At 45.7% G+C, this 17,500-nt stretch overlaps 1 protein-coding gene across 1 annotated transcript in view; it reads right to left on the bottom strand.

Annotated features, from left to right (window-relative positions):
* Positions 1 to 17,500, bottom strand: part of ACSL3 (acyl-CoA synthetase long chain family member 3) — an 86,571-nt gene that overhangs the window by 20,250 nt on the left and 48,821 nt on the right. The window contains exons 4-8 of the mRNA XM_040427989.1: positions 12,334 to 12,443; positions 6,350 to 6,482; positions 1,560 to 1,710; positions 946 to 1,069; positions 401 to 472 (exon numbers count right to left, since the gene is read on the bottom strand). Coding sequence (XP_040283923.1) covers positions 401 to 472; positions 946 to 1,069; positions 1,560 to 1,710; positions 6,350 to 6,482; positions 12,334 to 12,443 — 590 coding nt within the window. The remainder of the gene's footprint in view (positions 1 to 400; positions 473 to 945; positions 1,070 to 1,559; positions 1,711 to 6,349; positions 6,483 to 12,333; positions 12,444 to 17,500) is intronic.

The following is a 17,500-nucleotide window of genomic DNA, read 5'->3' on the forward strand; positions in this document are numbered from 1 at the left end:
TAGTCCCAGCCTTAGGCCCTAAAAGTTCCTGTAGAATCTCTTCAACCCTAGAGCAGGGAACCTCTCTGCATCTATCCTCTGTAGGGACAGGAAGAACACTGGTGGGTGGAGGGACCTTTTAACCTCTCTGTTTCCTGTCCCAAGAAGGTCAAAGGGGAATAACCTCCCATGTTCTGCTGTCATGAGGGATGAGCTGGAAAATCTCACAAAAAGGTGACATGGAAAGGGTCATAAGACGCTCGCTCCGGTCCAATCACTCATCTCAGAAGCATGCAGAAAATTGGGATAAATATTTGTACCTAGACGTCTTCACACAAAGTCCTGCAGCTCTGAGTCAGGCGGCCTAACGTCAGGGCAGACAGTTTACTTACAGTAAAGAGCACAAGATGGGCAAACTTACCGGGACAGCGGCCATTAGAGTTGGCTGCAGTTCTGATGCATCACCCTTGCTTCCTTTCTTGATTTTGGTGGACTGCAGGATATAAAAAGAGAGTTTTTCTATAAGTTTTAAAGACTACGGCACTACAGATCTAGATGTATACATAAGGCTGACAGGGGCCATCGATAACGAAAATATACACAGACAGTAGTACATGGTTTGCGTCACTCCGGTGTTCTTGTCATCCAAATTACAAATGCCTTACACATTACTTAGGTCAATATACCCCTCCCCCATGGGAGCCACATTACCAGCAGATACACACAACTCTATATTATGTGTGATTTATGGACTACTGTACTGAGTGAACCAGTCGGCAGTTTCATAATGCACAGACCAGCAGTGACAGATGCCTCATTATAAGGAGCTAAGGTTTAGACGAGCCCCAGACCAAAGCCTTCTGTACACCCCGGAGCAGCCTCTGTCAGGCACAGCGTGATAGAAAGAGCTGCCGGGCCTGGCCTTAGCATATTTTATATATTTACCACGATTAAAGAACTACTCACCTGATCAGAAAGTGTCTGCGGTGAAGAATAGCCGACACGGCAGCCACGTGACAAGCAGACCAACTCCGCACTTAGCTCCAGCACATGAGCCAGAGGTAGGTAGCCAATGTATGTATCCGTCTCTCTGCAAAAGAAGATACTGGATTCAATGCGGAAGTACAAAGCTTTCCAAAAATGACCCCAAGTAAAATTCCCTAAACAGGTACTTGACAAGTGAAGGGTATCTAAGGGAAGTCAGAAAGGGTCAGTAAATTGTTGCAGTGTACTTAAAGGGTTATTTCGGAAATATTACGTAACCCCTTATCCTGTTATTAGATTGTTGCAGGTCCTACCGCTGGCACGCCCACCAATCACGAGAATGGGGGCCCTGTACCCCTTGGAGGCCCCAATATGAAAGGAGCGGCCAGTCAGTCATGTGCTGTGCTTAGCTGCTTCATTCATTTCTACGACAGTTCTGGAGATAGAGTGAAGCGCTGACCAATCAGGAGGCTGCACAGGGAATGGGGCCTGTGACTGTGGGGGTTCCAGTGGTAGGGCCGCCATGATCTAACTGATAACTTGATATAATCAGAATACCTCTTTAACTCAATACAGTTACCACCATAAGAACATACCCCAGATTCGTTATCCTCTGTGCCATCCCAGTTATACCAGCTATGATGTTGCTGTGAGAGATCATCACTCCTTTAGGTATCCCAGTGGATCCGCTCGTGTACATGATGACGGCAATGTCGTGTGGTAGCGGGAACGGCCGCGGCTTGTTTGCTGTGGAAAAATACCTCGTCACTTATGAAATCATCATGACATTGCTCAGATCTGTAGTGTGCATAGGCCAAACTCTATTGAAAATAACACTAGGGTAGTCAGGCGCATTGTACAAAATTACCAGTTAGAGTACCTTCACACTTGCGGCAGAGGATTCGGCCAGGCAGTTCCGTCGCCGGAACTGCCTACTGGATCCATCAAAACGTATGCAAACTGATGGCATTTGTCTGACGGATCTGGACCCTGATCCGTCTGACAAAAGCATTGAAATGCTGGATCTGTCTCTCCGGTGTCATCTGGAAAAACCGGCAATTTTTTTTCACATTTTTGGCGGTCTGAGCATGCGCAGACCGCAAAAACTGATCCGTTTTGCCAGAACACTGTGGGCCGGATCAGGCATAAATGCACTTCAATGGGGAAAAAATGCTGGATCCGGCTTGCTGCGGTATTATCTCCGTCCTGATCAGTCAAAAAGACTGAACTGAAGACATCCTGATGCATCCTGAACGGATTGCTCTCCATTCAGAATGCATGGGGATAAAACTGATCAGTTCTTTTCCGGTATAGAGCCCCTGTGACAGAACTCTATGCCGGAAAAGAAAAACGCTAGTGTGAAAGTACCTTACTCCTGTGCAATTGGAGTGGTGGCATGCGTCACCCTGGCTCCATTTACTTTAACTATGTCCACTAGTACCATAGAAGTGAATGGAGCAGTGGTCACGTATGACTCAAGGTGGCTTTTCAGTAGAGTTAGTATTTAATGGGGTTTTCAGAGTTTGTTTTTTGTTTTTGTTTTTTACTGATGACCTAAACTCTGTATAGGACATCAGTATCTTATTGGTGGGAGTCCAACACCTGGGGCCCCCACCAATCAGCTGAAGGCATCGGCGGCCGCAGCCTTCTCTCTGCTCACCAAGCACAGAGCCGTACATATGATAGCTTGGTATCACAGCTCTGCCCCATACACTTCAATGGGGCTGAGCTGTGCCTAGGCCATGTGAGCGATGAACATGACGTCACTGGAGGGATTCGAACCCCACGATCAGATACTCATGACCTATTGAGAGTAAAGTTCATCAGTAAAAAAATAAAATCACCTAGTGTAAAACCCCTTTAATTCAGTCATTCCACAGATAAAAGATTTATTTATCAGTGTATGTCTACATTGTGTACTACGAGTACAACATATAAGAGGAATAATACCCCCCCATAAAACACACATTAAAAATGACAAACAAACCATGTACAAAACACACAGAAACAAAAACGATGTACCGCACATCCAAAAATTCTTAGACCCATCTATCACTCCCGGGTTCATTGCCGATAGAGGACCAGAGCGATGATGAGAATACAATTACAGCATCTAAAACCTCGGCTCCACCAAATGAACATGTGTGGCAAGTGTGTCAGGCACCAGTTGGTGCTGGGAATAAAGGCCATGAATGACTTGATTAGGATTCTATAATCTGTACCAGATGTTTGGCATCTGTTCACATGGAGAGAGAATCCTCCATACTATGGTGGGGGGGGATGGGTGGGATGTACCCAGTAGATCATACTTATGAGGATTCTGGGTTTCCTGCTGTGTGTGAGGAAGACCAGCCCTGGGATGTCCTGGCGTTTAAAGCTTGGGAATGACTTGGGAATGATTACTAACAGAACATAGAAAAGCAGCACATACAGTAGTGTTCAAAAAAATAACAGCGAGCTTAAAAAAAAAAAAAAAAAAAGCCAATAAATCTCTAAATTATAATAACTTATTTCCATAAATTCAAAAGCTCTGGAAATACTACACGTTTAATTCAAAATCAAAACAATAGCAAAATGTATCCAGTTTGTGCCAATCCTTCACAGAAAGTAAAGAAAAAGAAAAATTAGGCCATTTTCACATCAGCGTTTTGCTTTCCAATATAGAGATCCGCCACAGGATCTCAATACCGGAAGAAAACGCTTCAGTTTTGTTACCATACTGTCAATGGGGACAAAACTGAACTGAACAGAGTGCACCAGAATGCATTCCGTTCTGTTTAGTTGCGTTCCCATAGCGGAGACAAAAGCGCTGCAAGCGGAGCAAGACAGATCCGGCGTGAAACACATTGTAAGTCCATGTCCGTTTTCTTGGATGGTTTCAGTGCCGGATCAGTCTTGGTCATTTAAGAGATGAGGCAACTGGACATGTTCAGAACAGATACAGATAGCTGTATTATCATAACAGAAGTATTTTTGCTGATCCATGACGGATCCAGCAAAAACGCTGATGTTAAAGTAGCCGTAGGCGGTTTATAAAAATAGCAATACCAGCACTTTTCTTTAAGAACGCAACACTTTATGTATCAGCTGTAAACATGTTTGAGATTTCCCTTTACTATGAATTGCTGAACTAATATTTAGAGGCATACCCATTGTTTCTGAGAACTCCTTGACATCTGTGCTGCATGGATTTGACCAACTACTGGCCCCTCAGAACAGGCATTCCAGTCCAGGACGACTGGACTACATTCCACTCTATTGTTCTCTTACTGGTGTGTTTTGGGTCATTATGAAAGATCTGCAGCGCTCTTCCAATTAAAGTATGGATAACTTATTCATCAACAGGCATCAGAACATAGCTTTAATTGGAAGAGCGCTGCAGATCTTTTGGTTTTATACATACTGGGATTCTAACCCAGATTCCAACGCTACGTGCACCCAGTACCCTGGGAATATTTATAAGGTACCCTACTAGTGAAGACTGGCTTTACATACTTGTGGATTTGGATGCTGCTTGCCTGTAAACTTTGTGTTTTGGGTCATTTTAATTTTGAATCAGCCATTTCAAAGGACATTTAATCTTTGGCACAGGGCAACATGATCTCCTTGAGTATTTTGACATTTCAAATCAATCCATGATCCCTCATATGTGATTAATAGGCTCATCAACATGGTATGAGAAACATCTCCACATCATGATTTTTGCCCCACCATGCTTTACTCTCTTCACAGTGCCTTGAATTCAGCACTCAGGGTCATCTGACATACTGTCTACAGCCAGCAGACCAAAAAAAAAAATAATTGTGTGCCATTTCTCTGGGCCAGTCAATGTGTTCCTTGGCAAATTGTGACCTATACAGGACATGTCTTTTTGTCAACAACGGGACTTTGCAGGGAGGAGTTCTTGCTGGTAACTTGGATTCCAATAATAGTCTTCTGATGGTAGCAGTACTTACTGGTAACTTCAGATCTTTCTGGAGATGATCATTGGCTAAGCTTCCTTGCGTGTCTTTCAGGTTTTGGTTGCCACTTCAAGGCATGAGATCATTTTAGCTAAGCAGCCTATAATTTGCTGCACTTCTCTATATGTTTTTCCCTCTCCAATCAATGTTTTAATCAAAGTATGTTCTTCATCAGAACAATGTCTGGAACGACTCATTTTCCCTAGTAGTTCAGAAGGAAATGCAAAATAACCAACATGTGCAACATCTGCCACCCTCCTACCTTAAATAAGGGCCAAAACTGACACCTGTTATTCCACAGAATTAAGGACTTCACCAATTTAAAGATGTTATCCAATTCTAAAAAAGCCTACGCCCCTCCTATAGATCATACTTTCCCCACTCCCCAGCACCCACATCACTCCGGATCTCTGTACGGCCGCCGCTGCATTGCCCTATGCGGATCAAAACATCCGGTGACTGGGGGGGTGCAACCAATAGCAGGCAGCGACGGTGACGCGCTATCCCCGTGTCATGGGTGACGTCACCCGTGGCCTGCTATCGTCTGCACCCCCCGTCACTGGATGTTTTGATCCATGAGACAGGGTATCTGGAGTGACGCGGGTTGGGGGGTGTAAGTATGATCTATAGGAGGGGCATTTTTAGAATTTGATAACCCCCTTTAACTCCTCACTGCTATTATTTTGAGTACCATTCTATTAATGAATCAATTATTCCGAATGAGCGGCATGCATGTCCTAATGGTTGGGTCTGTTTTTTTTCTATCATTCTACTACACGTGCAAGTAAATTATTTGCTATGTAGAAATAGCACTTCTACCAAAAACAGCGAGCAGGTTAATAATGTTGGGTTGCCGCTATATTTTTTAACACTACTGTACACACAGATTACAGATAGACTGCAGAAAGTGTTATCTCTTCATAGATGACACATGAGGAGGGTGTGGGGGATTACATGCTATTGGGGCCTAGTTTGCACAGGAGATGGTGCTGCACATCTGTATGTGACTTGGAGGTGGCAGCACCACTTTACAATGCAATATCGCTTTTTTTTACCTGCCAATGAAGTAAATGGAGGGGGTGACGGAAATTGAGAGTCCAGGCTTTTCCTATAAAATAACATGATCTAAAGAATGAAGAAAATGTCCACCAGTCGCACCAAGACTTCTGCTACTTTTTAGATTTAAAGTAACTCCAAATGCTGCAGTAATTTGACCTAAATCTGCAGTAAAATCTGCATGAGCTACATGTGGATTTTGCTGTGGAGTCATTGCAGATCTCCTCCCTGCTACGCTGAAAGCAATGAAATCCACAATGAAAATCCATGGCATTTCCACAAAGAAAGTGGCTGGTACTGCAATCCACAGCACATTTTACCACCATGTGAATTCCTAGTAATATATAATTACCCAATTCCCCACTTACCCTGCCTGGCTCCCAGGGCCTGCACGGAGGCCATACTGTGCACGGTGACATGGTCGGGGTAAGCAGTTTGCTGGGTGCTGCTGCCATCCACAAGAATAATATGCCTCAACAAGGGAACCTGAGGAAGGATGTTCTATAAAAGAAAACAGAAATGACTGCATTAGTACTCAGACACATCCAAGAAAATCTGATTAGCACATTGCCCACTGGGCAGACTCTAAACGGTTCTCTCCTACAAGCACTGGGCTCTTGCGTCACTGATGGCACATAACACTTATAGCATAAACTTGTATTCCACACTAAATTCTTATGGTCGCTTGTACTATTGTGCAACGTTGTGAGAAAAGTTAGTGATAATTTAACAACTGAGTAATAGCATACTGCTCCTACACAGCACTGATTAGGCAGTGCCTCCATGGAAAGGGACACATTGACAACTGGGCATGGTGACACCCATTTGTTAATTTAGTCATACATTTCAAGGAGGAATAACAAAGGAAAATTATACATATTTGTGGCGGAACCCGCCTTGCCACTGGGCATTGGAGAGGCCTGGCTGCCCGCCTCCTACCTGCTGACTATGGCCCCTGGTGAATTGGTACGTTTGAATGCAATATTTGGGCATGTGGTATTTTATATTGCTGCTACTGGCCCTTTAATGGCCATCCGTGGACATGTTATGACTTTTAGGAACAATGCCCCTTTAAGACTGTGTAGCAGATTGCATTCAGGCTGTCTTAAATATTATGTGTGTTATTATGGGTTCGGTTAAATTGTATTATATGTGCATGCCAGGGTTCAAGTTAGTCCATTACGTTTGGTAATTGTATTTTGTGGATTGCGTCTGAGACAATGCTTATTGTGTTGGTTAATTACATCTCAGACAATGCTCATTGTGTTTTGTTTATTGCGTTACAGACAGAGGGAAGGGGATTTTGTGTACAATTGCTGGGAAGGTTTAAATACTGTAGATACATATGATTGGCTGTTTTTGCAGAGCCCTGTGGGTGGTACCTTGTTGGAAGATGTGTATAAATCAATGTTTGTGTTAAAATAAAGGGTGTTCCTGTTTTAACCCTCAAGGTGAAGTGTCGTCTCATTCTTGGGGGAGGATTTATTGCATGCTGTCCCAGTTTGACTGCTAGGAGTGAAAACCTATTCGTATGGTTCCTATTCAACTGCCTACAGCATTCATATGCTTGAAGAGGATTCTAGGCTTCTTCGGTTCGGTGATTGTGGTGTCTGCCAGAGTGCTTGGAAACCTCAGGAAAACGCTAGGCGCATCCGTAAACGGAGGTACTCAGTCGGGGTGCCAGGTGATCCGTTACATTGGTGGCAAGCAGTGGGATGGCGTCCTGGTGTGAGAGGAACAACACCCTGGAGACACAGGAATTATTTTGGAGCGGCATAGAACCAGCGAGTCCCTGGACAACGCTCGAGGTAGAAAAGGAATGGAACCGGAGGTTACAGAACCTCTTGGCACCACTGGTCAAGCCAATAGGAGAGGCAACCAGGTTGGACTGCAGAGAGAGCGCCCGACAAGAGATGTGGGAAGAAACCCTAGAAGGTGTCCAGCGTTGGCGAGGTGAGCGTCTTCCCAGCAAGGAGCAGCGGTTACAAATCAGAGTGGCCCTACGGATACCTATGCTGGGAGAACAGGCCCAGGAGGAATTGGTGAGGCAACTTAATTTACTGGCATGGAGGGAACTGGGTCTCGATGATGCATACCAAGCGCTACGTTGGTACGCGGTTCAGCGGGTTCCCGGAATGGCCAAATTTGACAAACCCGAGGGCAAGGATTATAATGGCCCTGGCTTATTATGGGGGGCCTTTGCAGAACTGGAATTTGGGAGTGCGGCAGAGTCACGGCTTTGGGACATTTTTGACTACAGAGAGGCCGTGCTGTCTCTAACCTGATGGGGCTTATGGACTGTACACCATTGGGAGCGTTGAGTTTCGTTCCCCCTCCCCAACAACTAAGCCTGTCATCAGGAGACCTGCATTCGGTACCTCCTACTCCCCAACCAGCCCCAGAAATGAGGGACCTTATCGACTGGTCCTCGGAAGACCCACAGATGGCAGGTGGAGATGGGACCGAGATCTCTCTACCGGCCCTACAGAGATACTGGGCAGCCGGCCCAGATCTCCAACTCCAGCAGCAGTACCAGGAGGAGGAGGTAAGCAACCCCTCCCCTCCACAGCCAACTCCAAACCAGGTACTGGGGTCAGTAGAGGAGTCGTTAGCCACCTCTGGCCCCCTCCCAGCAGAAGAGCTGGCATCTGGGCAGAGCGCCGCTGGCCTCTGCCCTACTTGTCCCCTTACTAACCAGCAGGACTGTACTCCAGTCCCTCCAGCAGAAGAGCTGGCATCAGGGCAGAGCGCCGCTAGCCTCTGTTCCACCGACCCCCTTGTTACAGGGCTGGCTTGTACCCCCTCTCCCCAGCGGCTGAAAGTGTGTAAGGGAGAGGAGTTTGTTACCCCCTCTCCCCAGTGGCAGCCTAGCACACCAAGGGGAGACAGTAAGCCCCACAACAGTGCAGATGGGACCGTAGTCTCTGTACCTGCACCACTGGAGATATGGACAGTCTGTCCTGGTCCACAACAACAGGACAATGTATTGGAAGGAGAGGCAGTCTGTTTTCCCCTACAACAAGGGAGGGTGTCGCAGAGAGAGGAGCCCGTTACCCCTTCCCCCCAGCAACAGCTTTGTTCAACCAGGGGAGAGGGCACCCTGGTTACCTTCCCCCCAAGCCATGGATCTACAACTGGGCACAAGTGGCAGGGGGCCATAGGGACAACTACACCCTTGGAGAAAGGCCGGCTGACTATCAGAGCCCCAGACCGCCTGGAGTCTGGATAGTCTCAATGGGAAAGGGGAGAAATGTGGCGGAACCCGCCTTGCCACTGGGCAATGGAGAGGCCTGGCTGCCCGCCTCCTACCTGCTGACTATGGCCCCTGGTGAATTGGTACGTTTGAATGCAATATTTGGGCATGTGGTATTTTATATTGCTGCTACTGGCCATTTAATGGCCATCCGTGGACATGTTATGACTTTTAGGAACAATGCCCCTTTAAGACTGTGTAGCAGATTGCATTCAGGCTGTCTTAAATATTATGTGTGTTATTATGGGTTCGGTTAAATTGTATATGTGCATGCCAGGGTTCAAGTTAGTCCATTACGTTTGGTAATTGTATTTTGTGGATTGCGTCTGAGACAATGCTTATTGTGTTGGTTAATTACATCTCAGACAATGCTCATTGTGTTTTGTTTATTGCGTTACAGACAGAGGGAAGGGGATTTTGTGTACAATTGCTGGGAAGGTTTAAATACTGTAGATACATATGATTGGCTGTTTTTGCAGAGCCCTGTGGGTGGTACCTTGTTGGAAGATGTGTATAAATCAATGTTTGTGTTAAAATAAAGGGTGTTCCTATTTTAACCCTCAAGGTGAAGTGTCGTCTCATTCTTGGGGGAGGATTTATTGCATGCTGTCCCAGTTTTACTGCTAGGAGTGAAAACCTATTCGTATGGTTCCTATTCAACTGCCTACAGCATTCATATGCTTGAAGAGGATTCATAGGCTTCTTCGGTTCGGTGATTGTGGTGTCTGCCAGAGTGCTTGGAAACCTCAGGAAAACGCTAGGCGCATTCGTAAACGGAGGTACTCAGTCGGGGTGCCAGGTGATCCGTTACAATATTTAACAACCATGTTAGAAGTAGTGACAGGTCCCCTTTAAGCTAATTTTACAACAGAGAACACTTCTTTAACATAAACGTTATCTAGTCAGTCTTAGAAAACTCTGTTTGCACTGGTACGCTGCCAAAATATACATACAATACACAAAGCATGAGGCTGAGAATCCCCTGGCTGGAGTAGGAAGATAGGATTTGTATATATGGGCTGCCAGAACTGGCAAGCGCTCCGCTCCAGAGGACAAGAACACACAAAGCAGCACCTTCAGGTCTGGGCGCTCCGCACACAGATAATGCTCCTGTTTACTTTATTAAAATACGTCAATAATGAGCTAATTCTAAACATGGATCCATAAACCTGGATTTTAATAACGGAGATGAAAATATTTACACCAATATGAAGGAGGAAATTAGAAGCTACAATTCATTTTCATCATGTTAATGTGTGAAACCTAAATGTTTGCAGCTTTATTTGGATGCTGCCTGGGAGGCCGGGTACTTGGAGGAACGATTCAGTAGGGAGTCTGTAAGGACAATGCCAGTAGACAGTGTAAGGTGGCCAAATGTTATACATCTGTTGGCACAAGCCGCCAGCTTCAGTGCTATCTGCCACCGATGGATTGTGCTTGCCTCCCCATAGCTGTATTCTTCACCAAAATGAGTGGTGAAATCAAAAATGGTGTCATTCATGCGTTTTGAAGATAACTTACCATCCACCATGCCACCCACACCGAGCATGTTCAACCAAGCTAGAGGTGCACAGTTATGGGGAAATCCAGCATGTCAATATAAAAGGCACTTTTTTTTTTTTGCTTGCACCAGCAGGGGGTCTGGTAGCGGTAAAGAAACCAATAGGACAAAAGACCATGTAGCACAGAGATATGAAAATCTCAAAACAAAAATCTGAATGGATGCATTACAGTGCCACCGATTTCAATAAAGATGAGGTCTACAAAGACATCTTTGGGCAAAAGTCAAAGGGTCTGAGCTTGATAAACCTCCAAAGATCCTTTCGTTGTAGTGAGCCTTGAAGGTGCTACTATGAAATGTCAGAACACTGAAGATGAACATTTACTTTGAAGGATGAAGAACCGAATGGCTGTGGTCTGCTAATCTAGATCGCAATACCTGTGCAGTGAGCAGTGGGGCACTTACAGTATAATAAATGACCCCCTTAGTATCTATAATACGCTTATATTATGCATATTTTAGGCACAGATAGTGGCGCAATTCGACCCACTCACAATACGACTAAAATTGTGGGCAGGGAAGGGAACAGGCCGGCAGGCCCGTATCATTTACCATTTTCTACGTCTGTTTCAGCTGTAGAAAAAGGTCTAAATGTAAGACAGCAAGGAAGCTGTCTTACATATAGAAGCGGCGAAGGATGCGCTGAAGTTATGGAGAGGCCGGGGCCCATTTATAACTTCGGAGGATCCACCGCCAGCGCAGAGGCTTTATTATAAATGTGCACACAGAAAGAATTCACAAATATAGTGAAGGTGGCCATACACTTTATATTCCTCCAGACATGCCCTATGGCTGTGATGGCTAACCTCCGGCACTCCAGCTGTGGTAAAACTACAACTCCCAAGATGTACACTTGCTTGGCTGTCCTTAGAACTCCATACAAATGAATAGAGCATGCTGGGAGTCGCAGTTTCACCACAGCTGGAGTGCCGGATGTTAGCCATCACTGCTTATGATATTCTTGGCGTGAGCCAGCATGCATGTGAGAGAGAAGGGAGGAGGTCATGCAAGACAACTATGGAAGCGGGATGTTTTCCTTGAGAACAAAGAATTGGGCAAGTTGAAAACCAAAATGCCCCCTCCTTCTGCCTCTGTTTGAAGAGTTGGGATACCACCACACACATTAGGTGGTTAGCCGGTTGCGCTGAAATCTGCGGGTTTGGCTCACATTCATCTAATTTGCATGGCCACCATAAAGGGGTTGTGCAAGAATGGTTAAAGGACGACTTGGCAGGACCTGTAAAGGGAAGATTACTTATGTGCTTCCTGGTGTGGCTCGCTACTCCTCCTCCTCCTGACCCGAGATGATCCATTGGGCTCCCTTGCTGAAAACATCCGGTCTGACATCACCTCAGCCACCAGTCACCGCAGCAGTCCATGATTGGCTGCAGCGATGTCAAAGCAGATGTTTACAGTGAGGGAGCCCAGCCCAAGCTGCACAGCTCCTTTAGGACCAAGCCCAAATTAATGCCTGCACTAGTTCTGAGAATATTAACGGTCATCATAAGTCATGTAAATGCATTTAACATCATCATTACCCTCAGTTTGGTTTGCAGGAGTTCCTTGCTGGTAATGATGTGGGTGATTTCTGTTTCAATGAGTCCATGGGCGATTGCAGGACCACCAAGAGTTGAATATAGTGTAACAACTGAAAAAAAAAGCACAAATCAAGACATCAGTACCGGTCCTCAAATTCTAGCGTCCCCTCCTCAGGACATGTTCCCCTACAGATGCAACCGCACGCAACCAAAAGCCATGCCCACATACGGCTGTGTGGTTTCATGGGTAAAACTGGCCTTTTACCTGCACAATCACGCAGTTGTTAAACAGTTTGGAAAGCATGCCCACATGGTGGGACGGTTTTCAGTTACTGCTCTGGTTAACACATGGTGGGACCAATTTCTTAAAAAGTCAAATGTGGTACTATATATAAAGTTGCCTTTTTTTGAATACCAAAGTGTCCTGGCCTAGGGCAGAAGAGCGAGACCCATCAAATCATGGCAGGTGGCAGTCAGTGGAGCCTAAAAACTGATGCTCCAAAAGGTCCCAGTCTCAATAATGGGCCCCAAAAAGGTACAAAAGAGGAAAACCAACTTTGGCGCTAACTTTGGCGACAACCCCTCGCCTTTTGGGTCATTATGAGGTCTTACTGATAAGTCCTATATGGATGTAGACAGGTCCTGTACAGACTGATGGTGGGCTTTCTTCATATCACGCATCTGACTGCTCATTTCTATCACACCTTGCCATTAATGGTACTGTTAACCGAATGCCGTGGCTTGGACAACCCTGCATGTATTATGAAAGCGTTGAGTTAGCACGACTTTCTCCGAGAAGCATAAATCAAAAAGGTAAAATGCAAAGACAATGGCTGACTAGAACGGTTCGTGATTCTCGTGGTTAACAGATATCCTAAGCAGTCAAGTCCATTGGAAAGTGTTCTATTTTAACCTTGTCTTGTAAAACCTTGGGAATGGGGCGTCAGGCCACGGTCTAAGCACTGTGCTGGGACATATTTAAGCTAATGCAGACCAGCTGCTCGAGTTTCCAAGCATGGAGGAAAAGCTGAAGGCCTTTTATGCGCCCTTTCCCCAACTGAATGCAGAGCTGTTCCTTCTCCCCCACAGAGAGGAAGACACAGGGGGACAGCAGCTGCGCTCCTGCCTGGGAGCCACAGACGGGTGTGGGAGAGGATGAAGAACACGCAGTGCTTTTCCTGGTCCTACACTGCTGGAAGTCACGGGCTACAGGTATTACAAGGGAGACATGCACAAGCTGCGGCTTCGGTTTCTGGCTTGAAGTCAGCATCTTTGTGGTAGCCAGTGCTCTAAAACATTAAAGGTGTTCTGCAGTTTGTTTAAACTGATGATCTATCCTCTGGATAGATCATCAGCATCTGATCGGCGGGGGTCCGACACCTGTGACCCCCGCCGATCAGCTGTTTGAGAAGGCAGCGGCGCTCCAGCAGCGCTGCGGTTTTCTCACTGTTTACCGCTGGCCCAGTGACGTCACGACTAGTATCACTGGCCTGGGCGTGGCTAAGCTCTGTTCACTTGAATGGAGCTTATCCGCACCCAGGCCAGTGATACTAGTCGTGATGTCACTTGGCCAGCGGTAAACAGTGAGAAGGCCGCAGCGCTGCTGAAGCGCCGCTGCTTTCTCAAACAGCTGATCGGCGGGGGTCCCGGGTGTCGGACCCCCGCCGATGATCTATCCAGAGGATAGATCATCAGTTTAAACAAACTGCAGAACCCCTTTAAACATGGACAGCAGAGACACGGAGCATTAACATGATTCTTTTTACTACAAAATTACGGTGACAACTTTATTTCACTGTGATTTTGTAGTAAAAAGGTCACAGAGAGGCACGGAGCATTATTAATCATGTCACTGCTCCGTGTCTCTGCTGTCCAGAATGGGATTTGGCTCTCTTTCACGCAGCAGATTACATCCATCTAATTGCTATCCCCTATCCTGTAGATGAGGGATAACTTCAAATTTAAAAAAATACCCTTTTTGGGGTAAACCCAGGACCTTTAATAAAAAGGTTAACTTCTTAAAAGGGATTGTGCCATGAAAGATTTTATTGGTACTATTTTGTAGTACATACATTTTTATATATTTTTTGATGGTGAAAATGGGGAAAAACACAAGAAATCCACCTTTTTTTTCTATACACCTTGGACCCTGAAGTATAAATAACAATGCACTTTTATTTTTTATTATTTTTATTATTCTATTTCACTCTCCTTGTAGACTCGAAGCAGCTTTCTCATGATTTCTTAAAATGTAATGGAATACATACTATTTCTAAGCATTATTGCCTACCAGCATAGCAGACAGGCAGTCTATTAAAGGGATTCTCTCACTGCAGTAATTGGCATTTATCATGTAGAGACAGTTAAATGGGTTATCCAAGATTATTAAATGTTCCCCATACTGAATATACTTACCTGGCTCCCCGCGCCGCTCCTGGTCCCTGCACCGGCGCTGCTGCTTCTCCCCATGCGCGGATGAAAACATCAGGTGTCGGGGGGGGAGCAGCCAATGGCAGTGGGGGGGGGAGAAGAGCCTCCCTAGCATCGCGGGTGACACTAGCGAGGCTCATCCCTGTTCCAGCCTGCCATTGGCTGCTCCCCCCGACACTGGCTGTTTTCATCCATGTACAGGAGCAGCGCAGTGAGCGGGGTAAGTATATTACCTGTGAGGGCCCGGCATATGGGGGGTATATAATGGTCTTGGATAACCCCTTTAATATCAGGCACTTACTAATGTATTGTGATTGTCCATATTGTTTCCTTGTCTCATTTTTCCATCACATTATACACTTCTCGTTTCCATGGTTATGACCACCCTGCAATTCAGCATTGGTGGCCATGCTTGCACACTGTAGGAAAAAAGCTCCGGCATATGTGCATGAAAATGAATCCAGCCAGCAAAGGAGGCAATATGGACAATCACAATACATTAGTAAGTGTCTTGTATTAACTTTCTCTACATAATAAATGCCATTTGCTGAAGTGAGACAACCCTTTAAGCCATGCCTCCAGGCGGACATCAATGGCAGACCTAGGTGACCATGTCACACAGAACAGCTGTGACCAGTCTGATCTTCACAAACAGGTCACTTGTTTCACTGATCCCCCCCCCCAATCATCATCATTTGGGACTAGAGCGGACGCAATGGTGCAGAACGTGAAAAGCTTTGTCTCAGTCTTGCCTAGCACACAGCTCCACAACTTGACTACTGGTATTAGCGGCTGCCATGTTTTAATTCATGTGGGTTCTTTGGGTTAAAGGCAAGCAGAGTCTCAGACAATAGGGAAATGCTCTGTTGATATAATGGGATATAAAGCCACATCTGAAGATGAACGCATGTGATGAAGTCGGTAACCAGCTCCAAGCAAGAAGTGAGCGGCCATGGGAAAAAGGATTACGAACGACCTTCTGCCCTCTTATTTTCTGCCTGATTAATAAAAGCCTCAACGTTGGGAGATATGCCATCATTTAATCAGAAAAAAACGTCTCGAAATGGACTCAGTAGGATTGACTTTTCCAGTTATTCTTTATAATCTTGCAGTTTGGCAAACTCGTTGAAAAAACAAAAACCAGTCTGACTGGAGAGCACAACGACGAGCGTAGTTTTTCATGGAAGCACACCGAGAAAGCCTTCGCCATGTGACGGAAGAGGTCACAAAATCATTTTTCACATCTGAAGAGTTCATTCCCACATGGACATCCACATGACATCATGTATTCAGTGCCCTATAAACTGACATGGGAATTAAGGCCTCATTCACACAACTGTATCCGTTCTGGGTTCTGCAAAACACAGATACCGGTCGTGTGCATCCCACATTTTCCCCTTTTGCAGGTCCTGCACGGACTTACAAACGCCTATGCTGCGCTGCAAAACAGACAAGAATAGGACGTGTGCGTGACGTGATGTCAAGGCCGGAATTAACAACGCAAGTGTGGACAGCCTGCCTCCCCTACTGAAAGGGTCATACTTACCTGCTTCTCGGCATTGGCATGGTCAGCTCAGCCTCTCCAGCCAACTACTGGCTTCAGCAGAGACCTGTCTCTTGTGGACACATCGCTGATGAAGCCAGCAGGCAGCAGGTTTATAGAGACTGATGACCGATAGGAAGGATAGGTCATCAATATCAGATTTGTGAGGGTTTGATGCGTGGCACCTCCGCTGATGAGCCATTGGCTCCGCAACCAACGCAGAATGGTAACTGAGCTGCATGAACCCAGTGGCTGCTGATAACTGATAACTGGCGGGGGTGCTGGAAGACAGACCACGCTGATCTGAAATGGACGACCTATCCTCAAGAAAACCCTTTAAAAAGGAACGTACCATAAAAAAATGAACTATTGTTAAACCCTTTCCCACTCCATGCTGCAAATATACAGAATGGCAAGCATAATACTAACGCATGAGGCCGTATATTTAGGACATGGAGATGGCAGCGGCTGAGGAACTGAGCTGCCAGCAGCTGTAACATACCGAGATTGGTGCTGGCACTGATCCAGTTTAACCCCTTAGATGCTGCATACAGTAGTGACCACGGCCTCAAAAGTTATTTACAGAGGGAGCAATCTCCCTCTCCGGTCCCCGTGATGTGATCACAGGGTCTTGATGGTTGCTATGGCAGCCAGAGGCCTTACAGGCCTGCCATGTACCAAACCCTGCCAATACACTGCAATAGAGGACTACTGCAGTGTACTGCACCAGCAAGCAGACTACTGAATCTTCAAGTCCCCAAAAAGACAAACACCCGGTATTGCCATATCAAATCAGTAACAACAAATATGCCAAGACCTCCTGTGGGTCATAGACACAGTGGACAGGAGGGGCCCTTTATTTTGAGAGTTTTCTAGGCATGCTCTGTGACCTGTGCAGAGTTCAGGAGGGAGTAGATAAGCTGTGATATCAAAATCCGAACGGTGGATTTTGTGTTATCTATACAGAGGTGTTACTTGTCATTGTAACTGTGCCTGTGATGCTAATGCAATGGCTACTGAAAAGTTACCTGTTCAGAAACTGTTTTAGATTTTTTAAATAATGTCATGAAAAATGTAAAACAAAATAAAAATACACTATTTGACAAAAAACAGATTTAAACAATGGGTAATTTTCAGATAACATATTCCCTTAAAAGCGGTTGGCCACCATACGCAAAATAAAAATAAAAAATT

This window comes from Bufo bufo, chromosome 4 (assembly GCF_905171765.1).
Source record: "Bufo bufo chromosome 4, aBufBuf1.1, whole genome shotgun sequence".
Classification (NCBI taxonomy): domain Eukaryota; kingdom Metazoa; phylum Chordata; class Amphibia; order Anura; family Bufonidae; genus Bufo; species Bufo bufo.